General features: G+C 43.9%; 2 protein-coding genes across 2 annotated transcripts in view; one reads left to right on the forward strand and one right to left on the reverse strand.

The window, feature by feature from the left end:
• Positions 1-448: 448 nt before the first annotated feature.
• LOC107158882 (vomeronasal type-1 receptor 4-like) lies at positions 449-1,462 on the reverse strand. Its single transcript, XM_015505365.2, has one exon. The coding sequence runs from the start codon at positions 1,430-1,432 to the stop codon at positions 449-451; it is 984 nt and encodes a 327-aa protein (XP_015360851.1). The 5' UTR covers positions 1,433-1,462.
• A 2,784-nt stretch (positions 1,463-4,246) lies between these two features.
• Positions 4,247-22,724, forward strand: part of LOC125612785 (vomeronasal type-1 receptor 4-like) — a 20,672-nt gene continuing 2,194 nt past the window's right edge. The window contains exons 1-3 of the mRNA XM_048791493.1: positions 4,247-4,335; positions 11,960-12,080; positions 12,492-12,601. Of these exons, the coding sequence (XP_048647450.1) occupies positions 4,247-4,335; positions 11,960-12,080; positions 12,492-12,601 (320 nt within the window). The remainder of the gene's footprint in view (positions 4,336-11,959; positions 12,081-12,491; positions 12,602-22,724) is intronic.

The raw sequence follows: 22,724 nt of genomic DNA on the forward strand, positions 1-22,724 counted from the left end.
TTCCCCTCTCCTGCCAAGTGCAGTCTGGGTGTGTGGAGTGGCCCAGGTGGACGCTGCACAGGAAGGACTGGGAATGACTCCATGCCATTTCCCTCAAGAACATGAACTAGGATTGCTGCCTGTAGGATGCTCTGCATAGGGTGAGAACCACCAGCTGTGCTCCCCTCCACTGTGGCCGCATGGGTGCCGCTACCAGCTGAAGGCCACACTGCCTTTTAGGGTCAGAAAGTCATGTGACTTTCCCATCCATTTTTATATTGGTGCACTGAGTGTGAAAAATGATGAAACAACATAAAAACATGCAATCTATATATACTGATAGTAAGATTAGGCTACATTTTACCTATATTTTAATACTGCAGATTAAGCCCATGGATGCTTTGCTACTGAGCTTCATCTTCAGCCTTATTTTTGAGATAGGGTGTTGCTAAATAGTTGAGCCTGGCCTTCAACTTGTCTCAGTCTTCCAGGTTCCTGGGATAATAGATGTTTTCCATAGCACCCAACAAGATTTTGTGGTTTTTATACAGATAAAGCAGAGCCTGGATAGAGTGCAGGCAGTGGACTCACGGCTCATGAGAATAAAGGGGCTGACCATGGGAAAACACACTGATATTAGCTCATTGGTGTTCACCAACCACCCTTTGGGGCTGGAAAATAGAGCAATATGAACACTTAATAGGGAGGAGAGGGTGTGGAAAGTCACAAAGGTGCCCACCAGGACAAGGATTCTCTGGGTGGCTCTGGACTCAGGGGAGGTTCTGGGGGAAACTTTGATGGTGTGGATGTGCTGAACCCTCTGCTTGTGCCTGTACAGAAGGAGAACCATGGAGCCACTGGACCAGATCATGAGCACGGAAAAGACAACCTCAGGAAATATAAATAAGGCTGCATATATTGATTCTGTTATTTTGTCACGACCTACAGAACAGTATCCATGATCTCTTTTCTCTGTTGTGTTTTTCCTACTCCATTTGGTAAGCATATAGAGAGGAAAAATGGAATTCACCACCAAGTAAAGGATCCAGCAGAGGGAAATTGAGAAGCCAATGTACTTTGGAGTTTTTCCTTTGAGATCCTTCCAACAGGAGTTCATGGGGCTGATGGTGATGTTCTGGAAGACGCTCAAGAGGCAGGTAATGAAAATGGACACACTCCTGCCCACTCGCTGAATATACAAAATAAGTTTGCAACCAAAATCACTGAGAAAATATTTCAACCCAAAAGCTGTGATTGTCTGGGGAATTCCTTTAGACAGAATGACCAAGGAGTTGGCTATCATCAGGTGCTTGAGAATCATATCTGTGGACCTTAAGGTACAGTCATTCCAGGAATGGACTAAATAATCATAAAGCAGAGAGAAATTTCCCAGAATTCCAACAGCAGTCTGTGATAAGAACATCATACCTATTGTCACATTCCTGGAGACCATTTTGTCATTCAGCACAATGTCCTTTACATTATGGCAATAGTCCTTTCTCTGAGCAAAAAGACTCTTTGAAAATAGTTGTGCCCAAGCACAGTGGGAAGCACCTGTATCTGCTTGCTAGCTGTGGGGATGAGGCAGGAGACTCACTTGATCCCAGAAGTTTAAAGCCAGTCTGAGCAACATGGTGAGATCTCCATGTTCAAATCATGTTTGATGCCAAGGGTAACTTTCATTGCATGCACCTGTGGGATTGCAAAGCCCTCAAGATGCACAGGTTGATGGGGAGATTTAACAGTATGCTGTGTAGAAAAAATGAGCCTTGACTATCAGATTATGCTAACCTGGGAGAGGCAATAAAAAGTTAGAACAATTCATAGAAATAATTTAAAACTTAAAGTTTCCGAACGAACTGATATTTGCTAGTCACATTGGAAAAAGAACTTCAATTGCCACTCATACCATACACAAAAACAGATCTCAGAGCATTTCTGACCTAAACTTTAAAAGTGAGCATCAGGACATTGATAATAACAAAAAGAATATTTCTGTGTTCTTAGTTAGAAAAATAAATATTAAGCAGCACAAACACATGAAGCATATGGTTGAAATGACATGTTAGGATATATTAAATTGAGGGCTACTGATCATCAAGTGCCACACACTGGGTGAGTTTGGTGTATACAGTACTGATACATCTTACAGAATGTATAATAGAAGAAAAGATAGGTGAACATTTTCAAAAGGTATTTCAAAGCAAAATCATCATTGAATAAATAAATAATAAATATGGAGGAGGGAGTTTCACGTTGTTATTTAAACAGCTCCTCAGTACAAGTGCACACCAACCAGAATCTAAAATAAAATGGTAGGAAATACCACAATTGGAAGGATGAAGATAGGCCAGGAATCTCATGAACTGGTGTTAAAATTGGTGCAAACATTTGGCCAACTGATGGGGGGTCCACTTACTGGATGAGATATATGATCCTGACCTCTATGGTCAGCAATTCCAATAAGACAAATGATCATGCAGTCCTTGAGATTTGCCGGTGTCCTTGTTGGTAAATTCAAGACTGACTTCCAATGTTCAGTACCACAGGAAACAGGGGGAATGGGGGCGATGAGGTGACTGAAAGGAAAGTAGTGGGTACTGGAGTGGAGCAAAGGGTCCAATGAGCCTAGTATTGTATGTCTAAGTATTTTTTAATGCTCTAAAAATAATTTTAAAATTAAATGAGCAAAAACTGTTTTTGAGGAATCAGTATACAAGTTACAAAATTATGTACTTTTTAAATTTAAAAAAATAAATGGAAGAATATCCATTTTAAACAAAGGTTCAATTCCAGAGCAGAAATATGCATTTGTTGTCACTGAAGAAATAAAAGTATAGTAGAATTTCTAAAGGAAATATTCAAAATTATTATTTGGTCCTGAATAATGGAACATGAAACACTAATCTCTGATAAATAACTTAGGATAGAAATTGAGTCCTCACTGATATCAGGCTAAGAGCTCCTGGGCACCGACAGCTACATTACTGCAACTGTCAATGATGAAGCAGAATTTGCCGAGGACATTTCAGTACAAGAGATATGTCAGTAGAAGTTGGAGCTTGTGAATATTTTGCTGAATGAAGTAAAAAACAGAAGAAACTGCCATGAATTTGTGATTAATGATGAAATATTATTAAACCAGGGAAATACCACAGATGATTTTTTTCCATCAACCACTGTGCAGTTCCTCTCCTTACAATGAGCCTTCTCTTGTGTGTGCATCAGGGAGAGAAGTCTCGCCTCAGCCATCACAGCATGGGGTTCAGGGAGGTATGATTCCTGTCTGCACTAGGTGGATGGTAATGTAGTGTTAGAAAAAAACACAACACTTTTATTTCTGAAACAGTCCCAGGTGTTCTCTGCACAGGATGAGGTGATCCTTACAGTTCCATTGTCATCTTTACTATGGGCAGGAAGACATTACAAACAGCCATTAGAGCACTTCAAAATATGCTCTATGATTTTATACAGTAATGAGAAGAACAGATTAGTGACTAACTTCAGTCCTTATGCTCTTTTTCAAATAAACATTCACTAACAATGGTATTATTCACCTGTAAACCTCCTCAGGGGGTATTTTATTAAATAACATTAAGAGCCAGGAAGACTTGGCATCAGGTCAGGGACACTTCTCCTTATACTACTGAGCTCATAGTGAAGGAATTAATTCTTTTTCTTGTTCATCTTTTCACTGAATCAGTTTCTACCCCCCAAACCCCTCTGTAGACTTGGCCATGTCCTAAGACTTCTTTTTCTGACTGTTGATGCTGAAATACAAAATACTCACCTTGCTTCTTGTGAACAAGGAGTTGAGCTCAGTGTGAGGTCCTGACAGCAGCACAGGGAGGAGGCAGTTGCACCCTGAGATAAAGGTTTTTCACTCCTGTGACCTCACTTCCCCTCCGGGCTGCAATTATCACCTCACCTGTAGAGGCAATGACAGTGCAGGTCTGGGGAACCCAGGACAAGGCTAAAAAAAGGTTCTCCATACTTGACAATTACTAAGGCAATTATAAGTTCCTTGTTAGTAACTTCAAAATAAGTGTCAAGGACTTTGGGAGAGGCTGTTGCTTTTCCATGATCCCTGAAGGCTGATGGTGTCTCCTATGGAAGGTTCAGGAAATATTGATGTGGGACCTCTGAGTGATTCACAGAGGGTTTGTGTGTCTCACTGGACTTCTGAGTTCCCAGAGTTCCTGACCCCAAATATTGCTAATTCTGGCTTCTGTCCTATCTGTTCCCATTCCCTTTTCTTCTGGGAATAATGTGGGACTTGGAACTGGGCCTATCCTGTGGTTCTGTGGCCTCAGCTCCAGGCAGGCTGGGGTATGAAGAGTGTAGACCTCACCCAAGGTAAGTGCTCCTGTTTGTGATATCTGATGGTGGCATCACATCCATTTCTTGGCAATGGATTTTGTCACAGGAAAGAAGACTGAGAAAGTAGCCAACAGGATGGGTCACTTGAAGCATATGCTGAGGGGCATATGGAGAAGGTGGAGGCTTGGGAACAGGGCACCTACCTCCGGCACTGGGAAGGATCTAGGTTTCAGTAATGAGGTATGGAGTGTGCAGTATCCTGCTCCCAGGGGATGTGCACCAAGACCTTCTCCACTATATTTTATTGAGTCTTAAGGAGCCAGTGCAGCCTGGAGATGCCCACAGATGAGCTGCTAAACCATGACTGCATGAAGCACCTGTGCTCCATGGAACAGCAGCAGAGGACACATATGGCAGAGCTGGGGACACATCTTCTGAGCATCGATAGCAGCTGGCACAGCAGAAGAAAGCCATCCAGCACACATGTGGGCAACCCACAGGGTTAACTCCAACCCTCATATCTGCAGGAGAGGGTGGAATACAAGGAGTTCCTGGAGGGCTGCTCCCTGCAGCTGGACACAGTTACCCTGGCGAGGGTAATCTGGAGCCCTAGGCTGTGATAAAGTGTGTCCTGGTGAGAGTGGCTGTCCTTCTTCTATTGTCAATGAACTGATTGAAAATTCACAAGAACATCCTGGACTCAGATTCTGTACCCACTAGAGAGACAAGACAGATGAACAGGCACTACTATGAGAACTATATGGCCGCATGCATCCCTGACAAGCAGGCTGCTGTCCCAAGGGCCAGTGAGAACTAGCCTGCAGGTGATTACATGGTGCAGGAGCCAGGGCTTGTCATAGTTTGCATGGTGTAGAGAGGATACAAGAGATCTGGATCAGCTATCAGGAAGAGAGGGACATCAGGAAATCCCTATCCCTGGGTAGCTGGGCCTTGAGTCCCCAGTCTCCTTGATACCTCGGCTGAGCTGGAGTCACTCGTCTCCCTGCTGTTCTAGCACTGAAGGGTACTGAAGCCCTTTGCTCAGCCTTTCAGGGGAGAAGCCCATATTTCTGATTTTTTCCCCAGTATTTTCCCCCTTAAAATGTCTGTAAATTGTCAGTCTGGGTGGGAATGTCTTCACTATTTATTTATTTATTTATTTTGCATACAAAGTGCCCTTCAACAGATAAATGGATGAAGAAAATGTGGTATGTATACACAATGGAACATTACCTAACCATAAAGAAGAATGAAATGTCAGCATTTGCTAATAGTGGATGGACCTGGACACTAACTTGGTAAGTAAAATAAGCAATTTCCTGAAAACCACAGGCTGAATATTCTGATTTATGGATACTGACACATCATGGGAGAAGGGAGGGAAGATTAGAATTTTAATGGATTATACAAAGGGGAATAAAGGGAAGGGAGGGGTGAAAATAGAAGAGTAGATGAATAGAAGATAACTTTCTTATGTTTATATATGAACTCAACCTGTGAAATTCTAAATCATGTACAACAGCAAGAACAGGATTCTGATTAGAATAAGTTATAATCTGTGTATGTATAATATGGCAAAATACACTTTACTGTCATGTATATTAAGAAGAATGAATAAAATAAAATAAGATTTTAAAGAAGCACAAGGAGATTCATTTTCCTTAGAGGATCAGGATGGCAGGAGGAATCTCTAATCATCCCTCTCCTCTAAAAGCAGGAAACCAGAGCAGGCTGGCCTGTTGATTCCAAGCAGCATTATCAGGCAGCTCTGGGGTCTGACATCCAGAAGAAGTGATAAGTGTGGAACCAAAACCTAAGAAGTCACTATGAGCCCAGTCAGTGTCCCTGGATGGTAGCCCTTAGGGGCAGATTGGCCTCTGTGCCAAGCACATCTCTGTTCAGCCACTTTAAGTGTGCAGGATCCACTGGGTCTGCAGGTGCACAGGTTGGATTCTGAGGATTCCCAGATGAGTCCTTTTCCCTTTCTCATAATGAAGGATGACAGGGTTGTGGGTGAGGGTTTGACTATGGGATTCAAGTGCTCAGCAAGAAGCATCATTTTAGCAAATGCTGCCTTCTCAAGCCAACAGCAATGAATGGTTATGCAAATTATCTGCACTTGTGATTGCTAAGGAAATAAGAACACATAGGCTATGTAAATAATGAATAAATATAAAATGCATTGGTCCAAGCTCAGTCCTTTGCTTCTACAGGGATGACCTCTATCCTCTATCATTGTCCACTAATAGGTTTGAGGGGCACAGGCCACACAGGCTCACTATCCATTCTAACCATTAGTAACTCTGGGAATTCATGAAACACAGAAATCTGTTAGGCTCCTGGTTATGGTTCACTACAGGGAAGGGTTGCAAGTTACAGTCAGCCAAGGGAAGACGCTGATGGGGAGAGTCCAGGAGAGGTGCCCAGGGTGGAGTTCCTATCATCCTCCCTGTCGGGTCACAGTGGCACTGCTTCCCCACTATTGAGACACTTCTGGATACCCAAGTTCACCTGGGCCTTGGTGCCCAGAGCTGCTCTTGGAGCCTGTCCCCATAGCTGAGTTTAGCCTCAGCTCTTGTGGGGCTGACCTTTACTGAAGGACCACAAACCAGTACAGTTCACATCATTAGAGCCTCTGTGGCCAGGCCCCAGGCAAATAAATCCACTTCCTTCAGGCATCACATTTCAATGCCTGGAGACCGCTGCCCAGTAGCTGAAGGAAAAGGACTGACCTCACCTAGGTAAGCTACTTTTCCACTTCAGACCACCTCCTGGTCTCTGCTAAAGTCTCCCTTACAGCAAAGTGAGCATTTTCCCCTGGAAATCTACATTTTGTACCTAACTGACAAAACCCAGGCAGCAGTGTGATTATATGAGTATATCCAGCATTTGTAAGGGCCAGAGAGGGACAGAGATAGGGTCAAAGAATCAGTGACCCAGAGGAAAGAGATGGGTGTTGAGTGGGGAAAGTGACAGCATTTGAGGGCTTAGGCATTGAAGAGGACCTCTGAGGACCAGGAATTGGGTTGAGGACACTGGAATGATAGTGGATATGGATCCACAGGGAAGGAAGAGGAGGAGGTGATGGAAGGCAAGGAGTGCCCACCAGGGATGCCTGAAGTGCGTGGGCACAGGAGTGGCAAAGGGAGGGAACCAAAGGGTGCCACAGAGCTGGTTGGAGGCCTTGAAGCATCAGGTGGAGGTGGGCGGGGCTGTTGCAAGTGCAGGCTCTGGAAGGTGGTCTCACTGGGTCTACAGGATGGACAGAACCTAAGGGGTGCACTTCAGGAGGGACAGCATTGAGGTCAGGAGGAGGGGGCCACTGGGCAGGTCAGAGGTCAGTAATCCATTCCTCCTTCCATTAGTGCCCTGTTTCCACTGGGCCTGCACCCACTCATGGATCCTCTCCACGTGAAGCCCATGGAGCAAATCAGAATAAAAAGAGGGTTCACTTTAATCCCCAAAATGGTTACATCTGGGAAGAAAATAGTGCTGCCCATAGGAAAGAGAGTCTTGGTACTGGTGATTTAACCCAGGGGTGATTTACCTTTGACCTAAATCTTCCAAGCTTTTTGTTTGAGACAGGATCTCACTAAGTTTACCTTAGGTGCTGAGGCTGGCTTTGACCTTGGGATCCTCCTGCCCCAGTCTCTGAGTAGCTGGATTGCAGGCGTGCACCACCATGCCAGGCATGTGCCATTGTGCCAGTTATAATGTGTCCCTTGTGAGAGAAAAGCCTTTGCTTTGCAGATGTCAACCACAGAGTTGCTGAAGTAGAACACTCTGTTCTGTTGACAGATCACAGCCCAATAGAATGAGCCCAAGAGTCTGTCATTTCCCATGAACAGGGTGTCAAGCCAGCAAGCCAGATGCCCGCTCCAAGTTTCCAGGAGGAGAACCATGGACAGTGGGAGATGAAACCCGTGGTGTGAACAGTCCTGGTGAGAGGGAGAGCAGCTGGGGAAGGTGGGGTGAGCAGCGCCTCCCACATCTGCCTCTCGGTGCAGACCTTCCTCTTTGGAGGGATTTATAGAAAAATATATTCTTTATCTCCTTTGGGATCTGATTTTTTCCTTATTAGCCTACATCTTGAAGTTTGTTGGCATAATTTTCTTCCTACAAGTCCCAGATATTCCCTTCTTTATGCTCGCCAGTTCCAGTGCTATGAATTTGCAGCTTCAGGCTCTTCTGCAAAGGGTGAACTTGGAATCCTCCTTGAACTCTGACTGCTGCACCTCCCACCCCATGGGGCTGCTGCCCGAGGAGGCCTGTCACTCAGTTTGCCTTGGCCCTGAGCCTCTCCTCATGGAAGTTCCTCAATACCCTGTTTTTTACATCTTCTTATCTGTGCTCACCCTTTAAAGTCTTCTTAACTTCAGTAAGTGAATATTGTTTTGTTCCCAGAGCCAACTCCAATCTGATGTCCCCTGAAATCTTCTATTGCAGATTCAGTTCTCTGGTGTTTTGATTTTGCCCATGGTGTTCAGGGAGAGGATGGCCTGGAGAAGGAATTTTATACTGATGAAATATTCTGAAAAGAGAAGAAAAGTTACAAGAAAAAGAAGAGCCAAGGGCAGTTAGAAGTTAGGTGAGGCCAGGTTTGTTGTCTTAGGCTTGTAGTTCCAGCTACTGAGGAGGCTGAGGAAGGAGGATCCCAAATTGGAGGCCAACCTGGGCAACTTAGTGAGAGTCTGTCTCAAAATAAAAAATAAAAAGGGCTGGGGATATATTTTAGTGGTTGTTCCTTCCCCAGGACCAGAAAGTTAAATTTTAAAAAGGGGTATTAGAGAGAACTTAGTAAAGCAGGATGAGAGAACATAAGAGTTCAGGGCAGAACTTCTCTGGTGTCCTGTTGGCAGTGAAAATATGGGTACATTTTCATGGTAGTATAATTGCTCTGTCCAGTGTTTCAAGAACTATGTTAACTAAAAATGGTGAAAGATGACATCACTGTCTTGTTCCAGTTTTTAGAGGGAATGCCTTCAATTTTTCTCCATGTAAAATGATGTTGGCCTGGGGCTTAGTGTAGATAGCCTTTATGATGTTGGGTTAAATTCCTCTTATCCCTAGTTTTTCTAGTGTTTTGAACATGAAGGGGTGTTGATTTTGTCAAATGCTTTTTGTGCATCTATTGAGGTGATCTTATGTCTTATCTTTGAGTCTATTGATATAATGAATTAAATTTATTGATTTCTTTATGTTGAACCAACCTTGCATCCCTGAGATGAATCCCACTTGGTCATGGTGCACGAACTTTTTGATATGTTTTTGTATTCGATTTTCCAGAATTTTTTTTGAGAATTTTTGCATCTACGTTTATTAGAGATATTGGTCTAAAGTTTTCTTTTCTTGATGTGTCTTTGCTTGGCTTTGGAATCAGGGTGATATTGCCCACATAGAATGTGTTTGGAGGTGCTGTCTCTTTTTTTTATTTTTTCCTGAAATAAATGGAAGATTATTGGTATTAGTTCTTCTTTAAAGGTCTTGTAGAACTTGGCTGTGTATCCATCTGGTATCCTGGGCTTTTCTTGGTTGATAGGCTTCTGATGGCGACTTCTATTTCTTTTTTTCATATATTTTTTTAGTTGTTGATAGATAGACCTTTATTTTTTATTTATTTATATGAGGTGCTGAGAATCGAACCCAGTGCCTCACACATGCCAGGCGAGTGTGTTACCGCTGTGCCCCAGTCCCAGTCCAGGCATCTTCTGTTTCACCACTTAATGTTGGTGAAATGTTTTCACCCTAATGTTGGTCTGTTTAAATTCTGCGTATCTTCCTGATTCAATCTGGGCAGGTCATAGGACTAAAGAAGTTTGTTCATGCCCTCAATATCTTCTATTGTATTGTATAAGTTTTCAAAATAATTTCTAATTATCCTTGTATTTCTGAAGTGTCTGTTGTGATATTACCTTTTTCATCACACATGCTGGTAATCTGAGTTCTCTCCCTTTCTCTTCATTAGCATAAATGAGGGTCTGTCAGTTTAATTTTTGAAAGAATCAACTTATTGTTTTGTCAGTTTTTTCAATTGTTTCTCTTGTTTCGATTTCATTGATTTCAGCTCTAATTTTAATGATATCTTGCCTCCTACTGCTTTGTTGTTGATTTGTTCTTCTTTTTCTAGGGCTTTGAGGTGTAATGTGAGGTCATTTATTTGTTGACTTTTTCTTCTTTTAAGAAATGAACTCCATGCAATAAACTTTCCTCTTGGAACTGCCTTCACAATGCCCAGAGATTTCAATGTGCTGTGTCTATGTTCTCATTCACCTCTAAGAATTATTTAACCTCTCCTTGATGTCTTCTTCCACCCATTGTTCATTCAGGAGCATATTGTTTAGTCTCCAGATGTTGAAGTAATTTTTATTGTTTATTTTGTCATTGATTTCCAATTTCATTCCATGAAAACTACAGAACTCTAAATAAAGAAATCAAAAAAGACCTTAGAAGATGGAAAGATCTACCTTGCTCTTGGATAGGCAGAATTAATATTATCAAAATGACCATACTACCAAAGGCACTGAACAGATTTAATGCAATTCTGATCAAAATCTCAATGGCATTGCTCTTAGACATAGAAAAAGCAATCATGAAATTCATGTGGAAAAATAAGAGACCCAGAATAGCTAAAGCAATCCTTAGCAGGAAGAGTGAAGCAGGATTATTGTTACTTTCATCTCAAGGAAATGAAATTACAGTCATTGGCACTGCTGGTATTAAGTTGATTACTCATTTCCCCCTCAACCTATGAACAGTGCGTTGGGTTTCACTAAGTAGAAACTCTATTTGCAGGTTCAGGTGTAGAGTCCTATGTTTCATGATATGCTTTACACACACACCACCCCCACAAAAATTCATGTGTGGCCTCATAGGTGTGCACTCTCACATGCTCAAACACTGGCACACACAGGCCTTCCAGGATCTCACAATTGCCTTGCTCCTTCACTCACACTCGAAATGCAGACACCAGCACACTCATAGTTCCATTCCCTTTCTATCACTCACATAGTCACCTGTTGTATGTGTGTTTCACAGAGGTTTCTGCCATCTATAATGTTGTGCACATCTCTAAGTCTGTGACTGCCTGAATATGAGTTGTCATGGCTGCCCTTTATCTTGTTCCCCCACCACATGACAGCAGGACAATATTTCCCATGCACAGCATTTAAACAGTATTCTAAACTTAGACACGTGTTGTCATGAGAAGAGAGTGTGGGGGGTGACTGAGTGTGACAGGGTGAAGGAGGGAAGGTGCGGGGTACCTCTGTACTCCTCAGGGTTAGCATGACTCACAGGGCCTGGGGCTTAGAGGGGTGGATAGTTCAGGGGGAGAGAAATGGCAGTGGGCAGCTGCATGAGGCCTAAGTGTCCTCTGCAGGCCCTTCTCAAAGAGAAAGCACTAAACCCTCCCTGCCTGTCTGCCCCATTGGTCCTGCTGCCCTGGGGGGCCTGTGGCTCATCTGACCTTTGCCCTGAGTCTCTCCTTACTGGGAGGTTCTCAAGACCCTCTGCTTTCTATTTTATTATCTGTTCTCACCCTTTAAAATCCCCTTGATGTAATAATTTAAGGTCCTTTTGTACTGAGAACACACTCCATGTAGACATTCCTGCTGTCATCTAGTACAGACTTCAATTCTCTGCTGCCTTTGATTGTGTCCAGGTGGTTCAGGGAGCGGAGAGGCCTGGGGAAGAAATTTTCTACTGATGAAATCTGCCAAAGAGAGGAGGAAGGCCACGAAGAAAAGCAGTGCCTAGGGCAGTTAGAAGTCATGGGAAGCCAGGTGTGGTGGCACAGGCCTAAAATCCCAGCTACTCAGGAGGCTAAGGAAGGAGGATTCCAGGTTGGAGGCCAACCCAAGCAACTTAGTGAGAGACTGTCTCCAAAGAAAAATAAATAAATAAAATGAATGGGGCTGAAGCTTAGAGGTAGAGCACCCCTGGTTCCCTGCCCAGGACCAGAAAATAAGAGAAAAAGAAAAAGATGAGAACCTAGTACAGTGGGCTGAGTGCACAAGAGGTCAGGCTGGGAGTTCTCTGTGTCCTGCTGGCAGTGGGACTGTGGGGACATTTCCAGGTAGTGAGACCTTTATTGCCAGGCTGACTGTGGCAGACTGTATGGTTCTAGTTGATGGTGGTGTTGTAGACTGTAGGTTTCCTGTTCTACATTTTTCTAGCTTCCCTTTTCTTCTCAGGTGAAGAATCCTCTGTCCTGTTCCCAGTCAAGTTGCTGTAAAGCTGCCATGACCATGATTCAGGAAGAGGCAGACTGTTCAGACACTGATCAAAGCCAGGCAACATCAGTGTAGAATTGTGGGATAATGCTGTTAGTGGCAGGTTGAGGGCTCAGGGAACCTGAAGAAGGTGGACCCTACCTGTCCAGGAGCAGCATGAAGAGGGCAGCAGATCCTCTTAGTGCAGTTTGGTCCTCCACTCCATCGTGATGTTCCCTGAGGACCACTGCTGCCCTCTTTCTGTGGGAGTAGACCAGGGTGTCACAACTAGGCCAGTGGGCAGAGTGTCACCCAGAAGTGACACTGTGAGGCAGCGTTTTGAAAAAACTGGTTGCCGGTGGTGGCAGGAGGAAGAAGACGAGTTTTAGGAACAGGGTCAGCACCGAGGAGCTGTCCCAGCAATAGGTTGAGTATGGAAGAGCCTGACTTGCCACTGGACTCCTTATTCCAGTTACCAGTGTCCCCTGTCCTGCTTTCAGGAGGAGCGACCTGGTTTCCTCCAGGGGACTTTTTCTACTTTCCAAACTCTAAGTGTAGAATGGCCCCGGGTTTTCATCTTCTTTGAGTCCTCATGTTCTCTGAAGGTGATCTTGTCCTGTTCTGTTTACTTAATAAATTTTTCCAAGTATCTCTCCAGTCCAGACGTTTCTCAAAGTTTATGGATCCTTCAAATTCCCCATGTCTACACCTGGGCATATGGTGGCCACCTTCAAGTTGAAACGCTACAATTCTGCCTCCCTATTCTGTGCTGCAGTGTTTTCCCTCTTTAAGAAGCACTCCCTGCCTCCCTTACCTGGGATTGAACCCAGGGAAGCCCACCACCAGCCATACACAATGACCCTCTATATTGTTTATTTTGAGACAGATTCTCCCTAAATTTCTGAGACTGGCCTTGAACTGCTGATCCTCCTGCCTCAGCCTCCCAAATCGCTGAAATTATGGGTGTGGTCCCCCTGCCCCATTTGTGCCACCTTGTTTTCTGACTCCTGCCCTCTGTACCACCTGGCTTCTCCAAACCCTGCGATCTTTGGCTACATCTTTCTTCAGGCAGAAAAGTTCCTGGCCTCGGTGCCACCTGCAGTCCAGGATCTCAGGAGTCAAGGGCTGCAGGCCAGCTTGGGCGGCACAGCAAGCACATTGCCAATACAGAATGACACAAACTGGCCTGACTCGGTGGCCAGGATGTGCAGCCACTCCCCTGGTCCCTGCCTAGAAGTGGCAGTAGAGCATGGCAGGCAGAGCCGGAGAGGAGGGCCAAGTGGGGTGCCTGGCAGCACAAGCCATCAGGAGCCTGGGTTGAGAGTCCATGGCCAGGGAGCCATGGCTGCTGACCTGTCACCCCAGGGCTCCATGGCCCAGAGCTGACACCTAGTGTAGCAGCCAGCGCCAGACCCCAAGCCTCACTGAACATGTGCAATTCCGTGACTTCAACCACCAGCTTCCGGAGACCCAGGAGAAAATAAAAGAAAGACAAACCCCAGTCGCATTCAGCGCTAACCAATAGCAACAGTGCTTTTCCGAAACCTAATTAGCATAACTGGGAACCAATAGCATTCTTCCATTTTCAAACCCTGATTAGCATAAGTTTGAACCAATAGCGTTCACCCAAGTGCTATATAAACCCCTAGCCCCGCACTCCAGCGGCAGCACGTTTCGGTCTCCTGCTGTGGTTCGTGTTGCTCTGTGAACTTGAGGCCGCGATTCTTACTTTACCACCTCTTGTGAGAGGAGAGTGCTAGAGGTAGAAACTGGGGCGATCCGCTGTAACATGGGAGGACTCTAGCCCACCCCTAGGAGCTGCCGAAGGCCATCTCACCAGCTACCACAGGCAGGAAATTTGAGTTTCTTCTCAAAACTGCGGTGTCATATTTTCGTGTTTATCCTGGGCATCTTTGGGTAAGTGAAACGGTCTAAGAATCTGTGGATTTTTTTTTCAGGATTTCTGAATTTCTTTTAAAACTGTTTCAAAAATATCAGGCTTCTGTTGTGCTTTAAAAGAAAATATCATTCAAATATATCAGACACCTGTTGGTCTTTTGAATAATCTCTATTAAAATGCTGGGCACCTGTTTTAAACTGTCAAAATTCAAGGCACCTGTTGGCCAAGTGAAAGGGGCTGGGTGTAAAGGTGCGTGCCTCTAATCCTAGTGGCTTTGTCTCAGCAATTTATCAAGGTTTAAGAATTTAGTGAGATCTGTCTCAAAAATAGGGGGTGGAGGACCTGTGGAATGGTTGAATGGTTAGGCCCCTTTGGTGCAATCCCTCGTAACCCGCCCCCTCAACCGCCCCTAACTTCCTCAGTAAACGCTTGGCCCATGTCTAAAGGCAAAATTGACAGGCCTACTGCAGTGAGGCTTGCTCATCCCCCTTTCTTCCTGATGGAGGAATGTAGGTCAAGCTCCGTTTCAACTCAGGACTTGAGTTTCATCTCAAAACTCTGTTGTCAAAACCTTCCCTGACTTGCCCTTAGATATGCTCCCACTGCCCAGGCTAAGAATCTGGTGTTGGGGCACTAGCTCTTCTCATAAGGATTCTGCCCCTCTGTAAGAAGGGATGTGAGGAAGGCTGATGGTCACCAGGCTGTTGGTATGAAGCAGGGGGCTTGCTACTGGTGGGAGATGATTTTCATCAATGTTACTGATGACACCTGGGGTGGTGGAGGCTCCAGGGCTGAAGTGCCCAATGGAAGATGCCAACTTTCCTGTAGCAAACCTTGAATGATGGCTGACCCACAGGTTGGTCTTAACTCCCCACGAAGTCTCTTGGGGTCACTACATGACCAGCAGGGTCTTTCAGTTATTGGTGCTTTGCTAGGGAGAACTTGGGGAGGTGGTCCTAGAAAGCCTGCTGTTTTTTTGAGGTCCTTGGCACCAGCTCTGCTGGGAGGGAGGTATGAAGATCCATGGTTGTCACCAGAGGGGTACAGAGAATTCTTAAGATGGGGATACCAAGTGGAAGTTATCTAGTCTCTCAACCTTTTTGACAAAATTGAAGGACACTACAGGAAAACAAGGCAAACATAGATTTATTGAAGGACGTCTACAGAATTTACACTCAGTAAATTCCGAGAAACCCTTGTCTGAAGAGATGAGTGAGGTACCAAGCTTTGAGCTCTCTACATATGATTTAAGATGGACTGGGATCCTAAGTATAGGAGCCATTGTTAGATTTTACTGATTTGGTAAGGGTTAACTACCTTGAAGATTGAGTCTCCTGACAATCAGATCGTGTGGTCTCCACCTTATACATGAAGGTTAGCAGGTTCATTTGTCAAACAGTCTAGCTGTTCCTAACATCCTGGCACATTCTATAGCTCTCTCAGGTGGATGATATTGAAGTTGATGTCTGCTCTTTGATAATCATATGTTGAATGTTGTTTGTCATCACCTGAAGAAGCAAGCTCAACATGACTTATTTTCATAGGTCTCCGTTTACTAAGGGTCCATTTCCTCTCCCCATTTTACCTTCCCACCTCAAGATGAGGGCCTGAGCGTATGGGCCAGTGATTGTATCTTGAACATCAAAGAAGAGGGTGTGGGGGCTGATGGGGAATTTGTGTCAACAACCTGAGAGCCTCTGAAATTGCACCTTGAAGAATCTCTGTCATAGATGGAACATGTGTGGGGTCATTGATGGATGGGCAGCCTATAGTGTCAAAATTAGATATCTGAGGGATAATGGGCCCTTTGAAGTCCCTTTTGTGTTCAGTAATATGTTCACAGGTTCTGGGTATTAGGATGTGCACCTCTTTAGGGTCATGACTCAAGTCTGTCACAGCTACTATACCCAGTGAAATGTTTTTGATTCATCAGTTCAGTTCATGTATGAGCATTAATTTCTTCATATTGCGGAGTGTTATTCCAGTGTATGAATGCATATGCAAAACCTTATTCCATTCTCTTCCTGATGGACACTTGGACCATTATTACTTACACCACGCATAAATGTTAACTCCAAATGCGTCCATAAACTTTAATGTAAATAAAATTCTTGCAAAAATCTAGAAGATCTCATAGAAGAAAATTCAGGCGACTTTGGGCTTGGCAATGAATTTTTTAGGTACAAACACAAAAGCATGTTCATAAAAGAAAAAAGCTAGAGGCTGGGAGAAATGTTTTCAGAATATATATCTGATAAAGGGCTTTTATGCAAAACTTATTACAAAGACCTTAAAAGTCAACAAGAATAAAAACAAACCAGATGATAATTGGCCAATGTCCTAAGGAAAAATTTGCCCAAAGGAGTTAACTTGATGGCAAAAGAATATAAGAAAAAATGCTCATCATATGTCATTAGGGACCAGAACTTCTCATCCAGAAAGTCCTGCAGCATGGCCTATAGAGGCAATTTGACCTAGTATGGCATCATTTAAAAATGTCCACTTTCAACCATAGCATGGCTCAGAACATTCCAGTGGCCTAAACCATCATCTGGTACTTGGACAGACAATCTGCTATTTGTTGCTTCTCCTCCCCTGTGCTTGGTCCTCATTTGGGTGCAATTGGACCTGCTTATGTCATGCTATCCTGTCCCCTACAAATGCAGAGAGCAGCATGAGCACCAGAGCCATGCTCAGAGTTGGAAAAAAACTCAGAGCTGTGAGGGTCATTGTCCATCAGTGCATCATGCTACATGTCCATCTCTCCAATTCTGTTGCGTTTATATCCACCAAACCCCTCTCATCCCTCACTTCCATACAGTCCTTCTAGTCTATCCTTGTTAGCACAAAAGGACCAGGGTGGACACACACTTCATGGATCAGCTCATCGTTTTATTAAAAAACGGAGTTTTATTCAGGAAGGGAGTAATCCCTCTGATGCACCATTTTTTCTTGAGGAAATGATCCTGAAGCCCAAGGGAAAATCTGTGCTTACATAGGTTACACTGAGGGGTGACTTAATTAATAAGGTGTCAATTTGGGGCACTTAGGTATTTGGGGTTTGTCTTATTGGGTGAGATGGGTGGTGTCTATGGTCAGTGGTCAGTTTGGCTTTTGGAAAATAAGTTTTTTGAGAATTGAAAAGTTTTACACAGAAAAGAGTGTGGGGTCTGAGATCAGCATTCTTTGATTATCTCTTTCGTTTCAGGGTCCCCTTGTAATATGACTGGGAAAGAATATATTTGAAGAAGGAGCAATGCTTTGGCTTTCTTTCTAGGGATGGTTGTGTCACTGGGAAGAATGCATTGAGAAAGGATCAATGTTATGAGAGTGCTGCTTTCCTCTATACACCTTCTTCCCAGGCTATACTATTTTGGAGTTTGTCTTTTTCATGTTCAACAATAGTGTCCCCCAGCATTACAAGAACCACTCACCACACCTTCTTCTGCACACACCATCACCTGTGTCTTTTCTCTTTCCCTATATCTACTTCTAGCCCCAACATTTCAGCCTATTCCCTGTCAATGGATGGAGTTGGAAAATATTATGCTAAGTAATCCAAACCCCCAAATCTAAAGTCTGAATGTTTTCTCCAGTTAGTGGATACTGATCTATGATTGGGGTGGGGACATGTGGGAAGAATGGAGGATCTTTGGACTAGGCAAAGGGGAGGGTGGGGAGGAGTTAATAGGGTATAAAGATGATGGAATGAGATGGAAATCATTACCCTAGGTACTTAGGGTATAAAGATGGTGGAATGAGATGGACATGATTACCCTAGGTACATGGGTGATCACACGGATGGTGCGTCTCTACACCATATACAGCCAGAGAATTTAAATGTTGGTTCCATTTCTGTATGATTAGTTGACATGCATTCTGCTGTCAAATACAATTAAGCACAACAAATTAAAAATATATATTTAAAAAAATTGAGTGAATGAGACATTTGAGTCTGTTGTAAGAAGGAGGGCAATGGTCACCGGAACAGAGGACAAAACGGGATTGTGACTATGGACTGAAGTCACTGATGGACAGAGATGGGAAAAAGTGCTGGATAAATAATGTTCACCAGGGATTAAAGGACAGGGGAGGAGGTGCCTATGTTTTATTTGACTCAGAGATAAAGGGAAGAGACCACACACTGACGCCTGCCTAGATGATCTGCAGATCCTCTCTACTCACACTGCAATGGAGAGCAGGTGTCAGGGTCACCACAGAGGAATTGTTCCTAGAGGCCTGATGACATCAAGGTGGGGATGGCTTGAGGAGGGTAATCAGGGTGAGTTTTCCAGGGCTCCCAGCTGCTCTGTGCTGTGACTGATTTGAACAACTCCATGGGCCCTGACATTCAGGGCCTCTCCCTATCTGGACCTGGGCTTCAAGGAATTTGGCCCACTGCTGAGTAGCAAAGTATGAGGGAGCCCAGAGTTGATTGCATAAGGACACAATCAGCTGATTGCGAGGACAGTTGACCTTCCTCTAGCCAGGGCCTTCAAACTGTCTCAAGACAACAGATTTCCAAACCCAAATGTGTTAAATGGAAATATCCTGGGAGTTATTAGTAGTATAAGATTGAAACAGAGGCAAAGGAGGAAGATGGCAGGGCAGGGCCAGAGAGTGACCTCTGATCCCGCTACAACCCAGAAAGGAAGCAGTGACGCAATGGCTGACCACAGAGTTGGGTGGCAGTGTTAATGCTCTAAGAGTCATCTTTAGACACAGATATTTGAAGATTTGTCACTGGAGCAGGAAATAAGGTCAGAGATCTTGAGGTATCCTCAACTCACAGTTAAAACCAAAGCACATCACTGCCAACCCCATCCTCCTCCAGTTTTCTCCAGGGTGCGCAGCTCTGACTGTAATGTGTGTGTGGTGTAAGGCAAGACGCATTTGTTGGTTTTACTGGTGTCTTTGCATGACCTCCGTCTACACCACTTGGATGGAACAATGTCCCCTCATACTTAGTCTTGAACTCTAGAGAGCCCATCTTGTAAGGTGGTCTCTCTGATGCTTCTCTTGCTATTTGGGGGTCTCTTGGCCTCCTTAGCTTTCTCAACACACTGCCCTCTCAACTCCCTCATGGCTCTGTGTCTAACTTGTCTCTCTCCAAGACCCACTACCTCTCCCTGATCCTTTCTCCTTTCCAGCCACTCTGTTATATCCTCTACTTAAATCCAGGACATCAAACCCACTCATATTTACATCTCCCTCTCAACCCTGTCTATTAACAACTCAAGATTTAAAACTTTTATGAATTTTGCAAGCTGCTGACCATCATCACTTTGTTTCATGCCAACCTCCAGGAGCCCTTCATCCTATGAAAACATCATCCCAGGTCTCCACAACCAATGGGCCCTGTGTTTTTAGTATCCGTTAACACTTTGCCCCTGCATGCTCAAGTCCAGCCATGTGCTGACTCCTCTGCATGTCACCACCTTTTTCTTCCTCTCCGCCTTCACTTCCCTGTTCTTTTCTCAGCTTCCCAGGAACTCGGTGCTACCTTCTCCCCATGTCCTGTTCCTGCGTCCCCTTCTCCTCACACCCATGTAGGGTCCCTGCCCAGGCACTCCACTGTCGTGACAGGTCTTGACCTGAATGGGAAAGCTCATAGCGATTTTAGGACTCTTCACTGTAACCAGTGTTTCTTCAAGGTTGGATGAATTGGAAATATTGGAAATGGCTGCCTTTTGTGGTCACCACGTGATGCTCTGTAGTTAGTGTTCATAGCAGGGGTGAATCTAGTGACATCAGAAGGAATGATCTGGACTCTCAAACCATCTGGGGCTGCTACTGTCAATTCTGAGGGGGCCCTTTACAGAATTATCTATTTCTTGTAAAATCTCTCCTGTCACTAATGGGATCAGTATTGGTAAAGTATATTTTCCCTGAAATTTTTTGATATTAACTGTCATTGAGTCATGCAAATGAGTGAAGATGAATTGTATTTTTTTCACAGGATTGACGTTCAGAATGCATTAATGCTCAGAATGCATTGTTAGCATATTGTTTTACTCGTGTCTTTTAAAATTCTTCCCAGGTGTTTAGTCTCATTCCGTTTCTCCACTAACAGGTAAAATAGGGGTTCCAAGTAGGTAAATGAGGAAAAGGAAGCAACAAAATTCGAAAAATAGGGAATGCAGTGAGCTGCCAGTCCCTCACATGTCAGACCACAGTATTTACTCTTCCCCTGCATGTGACTGTGTGACTCCAGGGATCATGGATAAGCAAAAGCACCTCCCAACACTCCAGGATCCTCATAATAGATTACAACAAAAAACTTATAATTGTTTTTGCTAAGTGTCATCTTGGGAGAAGGTTTTTAGCAGTGTCCTCAGCTCTCCAAGCCTGCACACTTATTGCTGCTATAGGCACAGTGATAATTGCAGGTCCCAGGGGAGGTGAAGTCATAGAGTCAGAGACCCATATCTCAGGAGTGGCCACCTCTCTTCAATACATGTTCTGGTCACAGAGGCCTCTGCACTGAGATCACCATCCTGCCAAAGAGAAAGAACCTGGTGAGTATTCCAGTGTCAGACTAAAGAGCAGCATCTGTGAGGGAAGATCTATTTCAGGAGTCTGGGTAAATGATCACATCTGAAAACAGGATTCCCTGTTGCACCTGGTTAAATGCCAGAGCCACACCGAAAGCAGAAAAATTCCTAAGTAGTAGATTCAGGCAGGGAAGGTCAGTGAGTTCCTAGGTCCTACAGCCATACCTGAGGGCTCTTAGTGGAGGGTAAGTGACTCTCACTGATAGGGCGTGCTGAAATAGACGACACCAATTTTCAAAAATGCATTTGAAATCAGTCTCCTGAATTTTATGCTAACTTCTCTGGATTTCTAGAACAGGACTTACAATATCTCCAAGCCTATTGTTGGAGTCGGAAGAGCTTACAGGAATTCTCTAGTACCGTGTAGAAAGGGATGTGAATGGTGAGCTTGAGTAGAACCTTATATCTAACTCTGGGCATGGTGCAGCTTTGGAGACAATTTGATTGGAGACAATTGGAGATTGGAGACAATTATTGTACCAGTTCTGAAACCATCTGATGTCTGTGAATTTTTGAGGATATTTACCTCTTACAGTGTTAAGAAACTTATAAAGAAAATTGAATATAATAATTGTGGTTTTCAACCACATATTATACATATATCTTGTTTTGCCTGTTTGAAAATATCTTCCTCTTTGTGTCAAATGCACCACCTGGTTTAGGAATTTCATTGTGGAGTAGGGTAGGAGTATGTAAGGATAGACGGCAAACCTCTTCACCTTCATCTCAATTTTTCTACCAGCCTAAAATTGCTCTAAACAATAAGGTCTATTGAATTAATATATAGGCATGATAGCTAAAAATCTGCGCTCTCAATATTTTGAATGCATAAAATTTCATGCTGTATTCATGCCAGTGTGTCTCTGTGGCTCCTGTTTTAATATCAGTCACTGATATTGATTCCTTGCTAATAGTTTTACTGAACTCAGGTGTTGTTTAAGACATTTCAGAGGGTGTCCTCTTAAATCAGCATTGATGCCACTACTACCCTAGTGTCGATGTTTGACAAAGCATAGGACATAACAAGGAGAAACAATTCCCGTGACAAGTGTTGTTGCCCTTGTATTCCTCACCCACAGCCAAGTGAGCCCTGTGGTCACTGTACTGACATGGAGCCAGTACTGTCTCCCTTTACATAATGCACCATGGGCAGGTGCCTGCTGTAACAATAAAAGCTTAAAATACATTGAATCAGAAGTTAATAGGAATTCAGAAAAAAAGCTAAACACAGGAGTGGATTGTTTGAAGAACCCCACTCACCACTGTTAAAGAGGCCTGCAGGTTCCCAGTACTGACTCTTACCACTCAGCCAGGCTCATGTCCCCCCCACTCCCATAACCAGAGCAAGAATTTAGACAGATGTTTAGCTTCTGTGTGACAAGTTCTCCTGGTCATTATGCAAAGTCATCTCAGCACATGCTTCAAGTCTTTTTTTTAATTGGTCATTACAAATATACAACAGTGGAATTTGTTATATGTGCACACAATAAAACAGTATAATTTGATCAATATTATTTCTCAGTACCTGCCCTTTCTTCCCCTCCCTCTCCATGATTCCCTTCTTCTATTCTAGTTGTTTCCCTTGTATTTTTTCAAATTTGTTGTGATTAGTTATAGTGACAGTAGAATGCATTTTGACACATTGTACACAAACGGATCACACCTTCTTATTCCTCTGGCTGTCCATGGTGCAGAGCCACTCCAGTAGTGTGATCATACATGTATAGAGGGTAATAATGTCTGTCCCATTCTACTGTCATT

The sequence above is a fragment of the Marmota marmota genome, unplaced genomic scaffold, assembly GCF_001458135.2.
Source record: "Marmota marmota marmota unplaced genomic scaffold, marMar, whole genome shotgun sequence".
Taxonomy (NCBI): domain Eukaryota; kingdom Metazoa; phylum Chordata; class Mammalia; order Rodentia; family Sciuridae; genus Marmota; species Marmota marmota.

Excerpts from the sequence above, each read along its gene's own strand:
- LOC107158882 (XM_015505365.2), bottom strand. The coding sequence starts at position 1,432 with ATGGTCTCCAGGAATGTGACAATAGGTATGATGTTCTTATCACAGACT.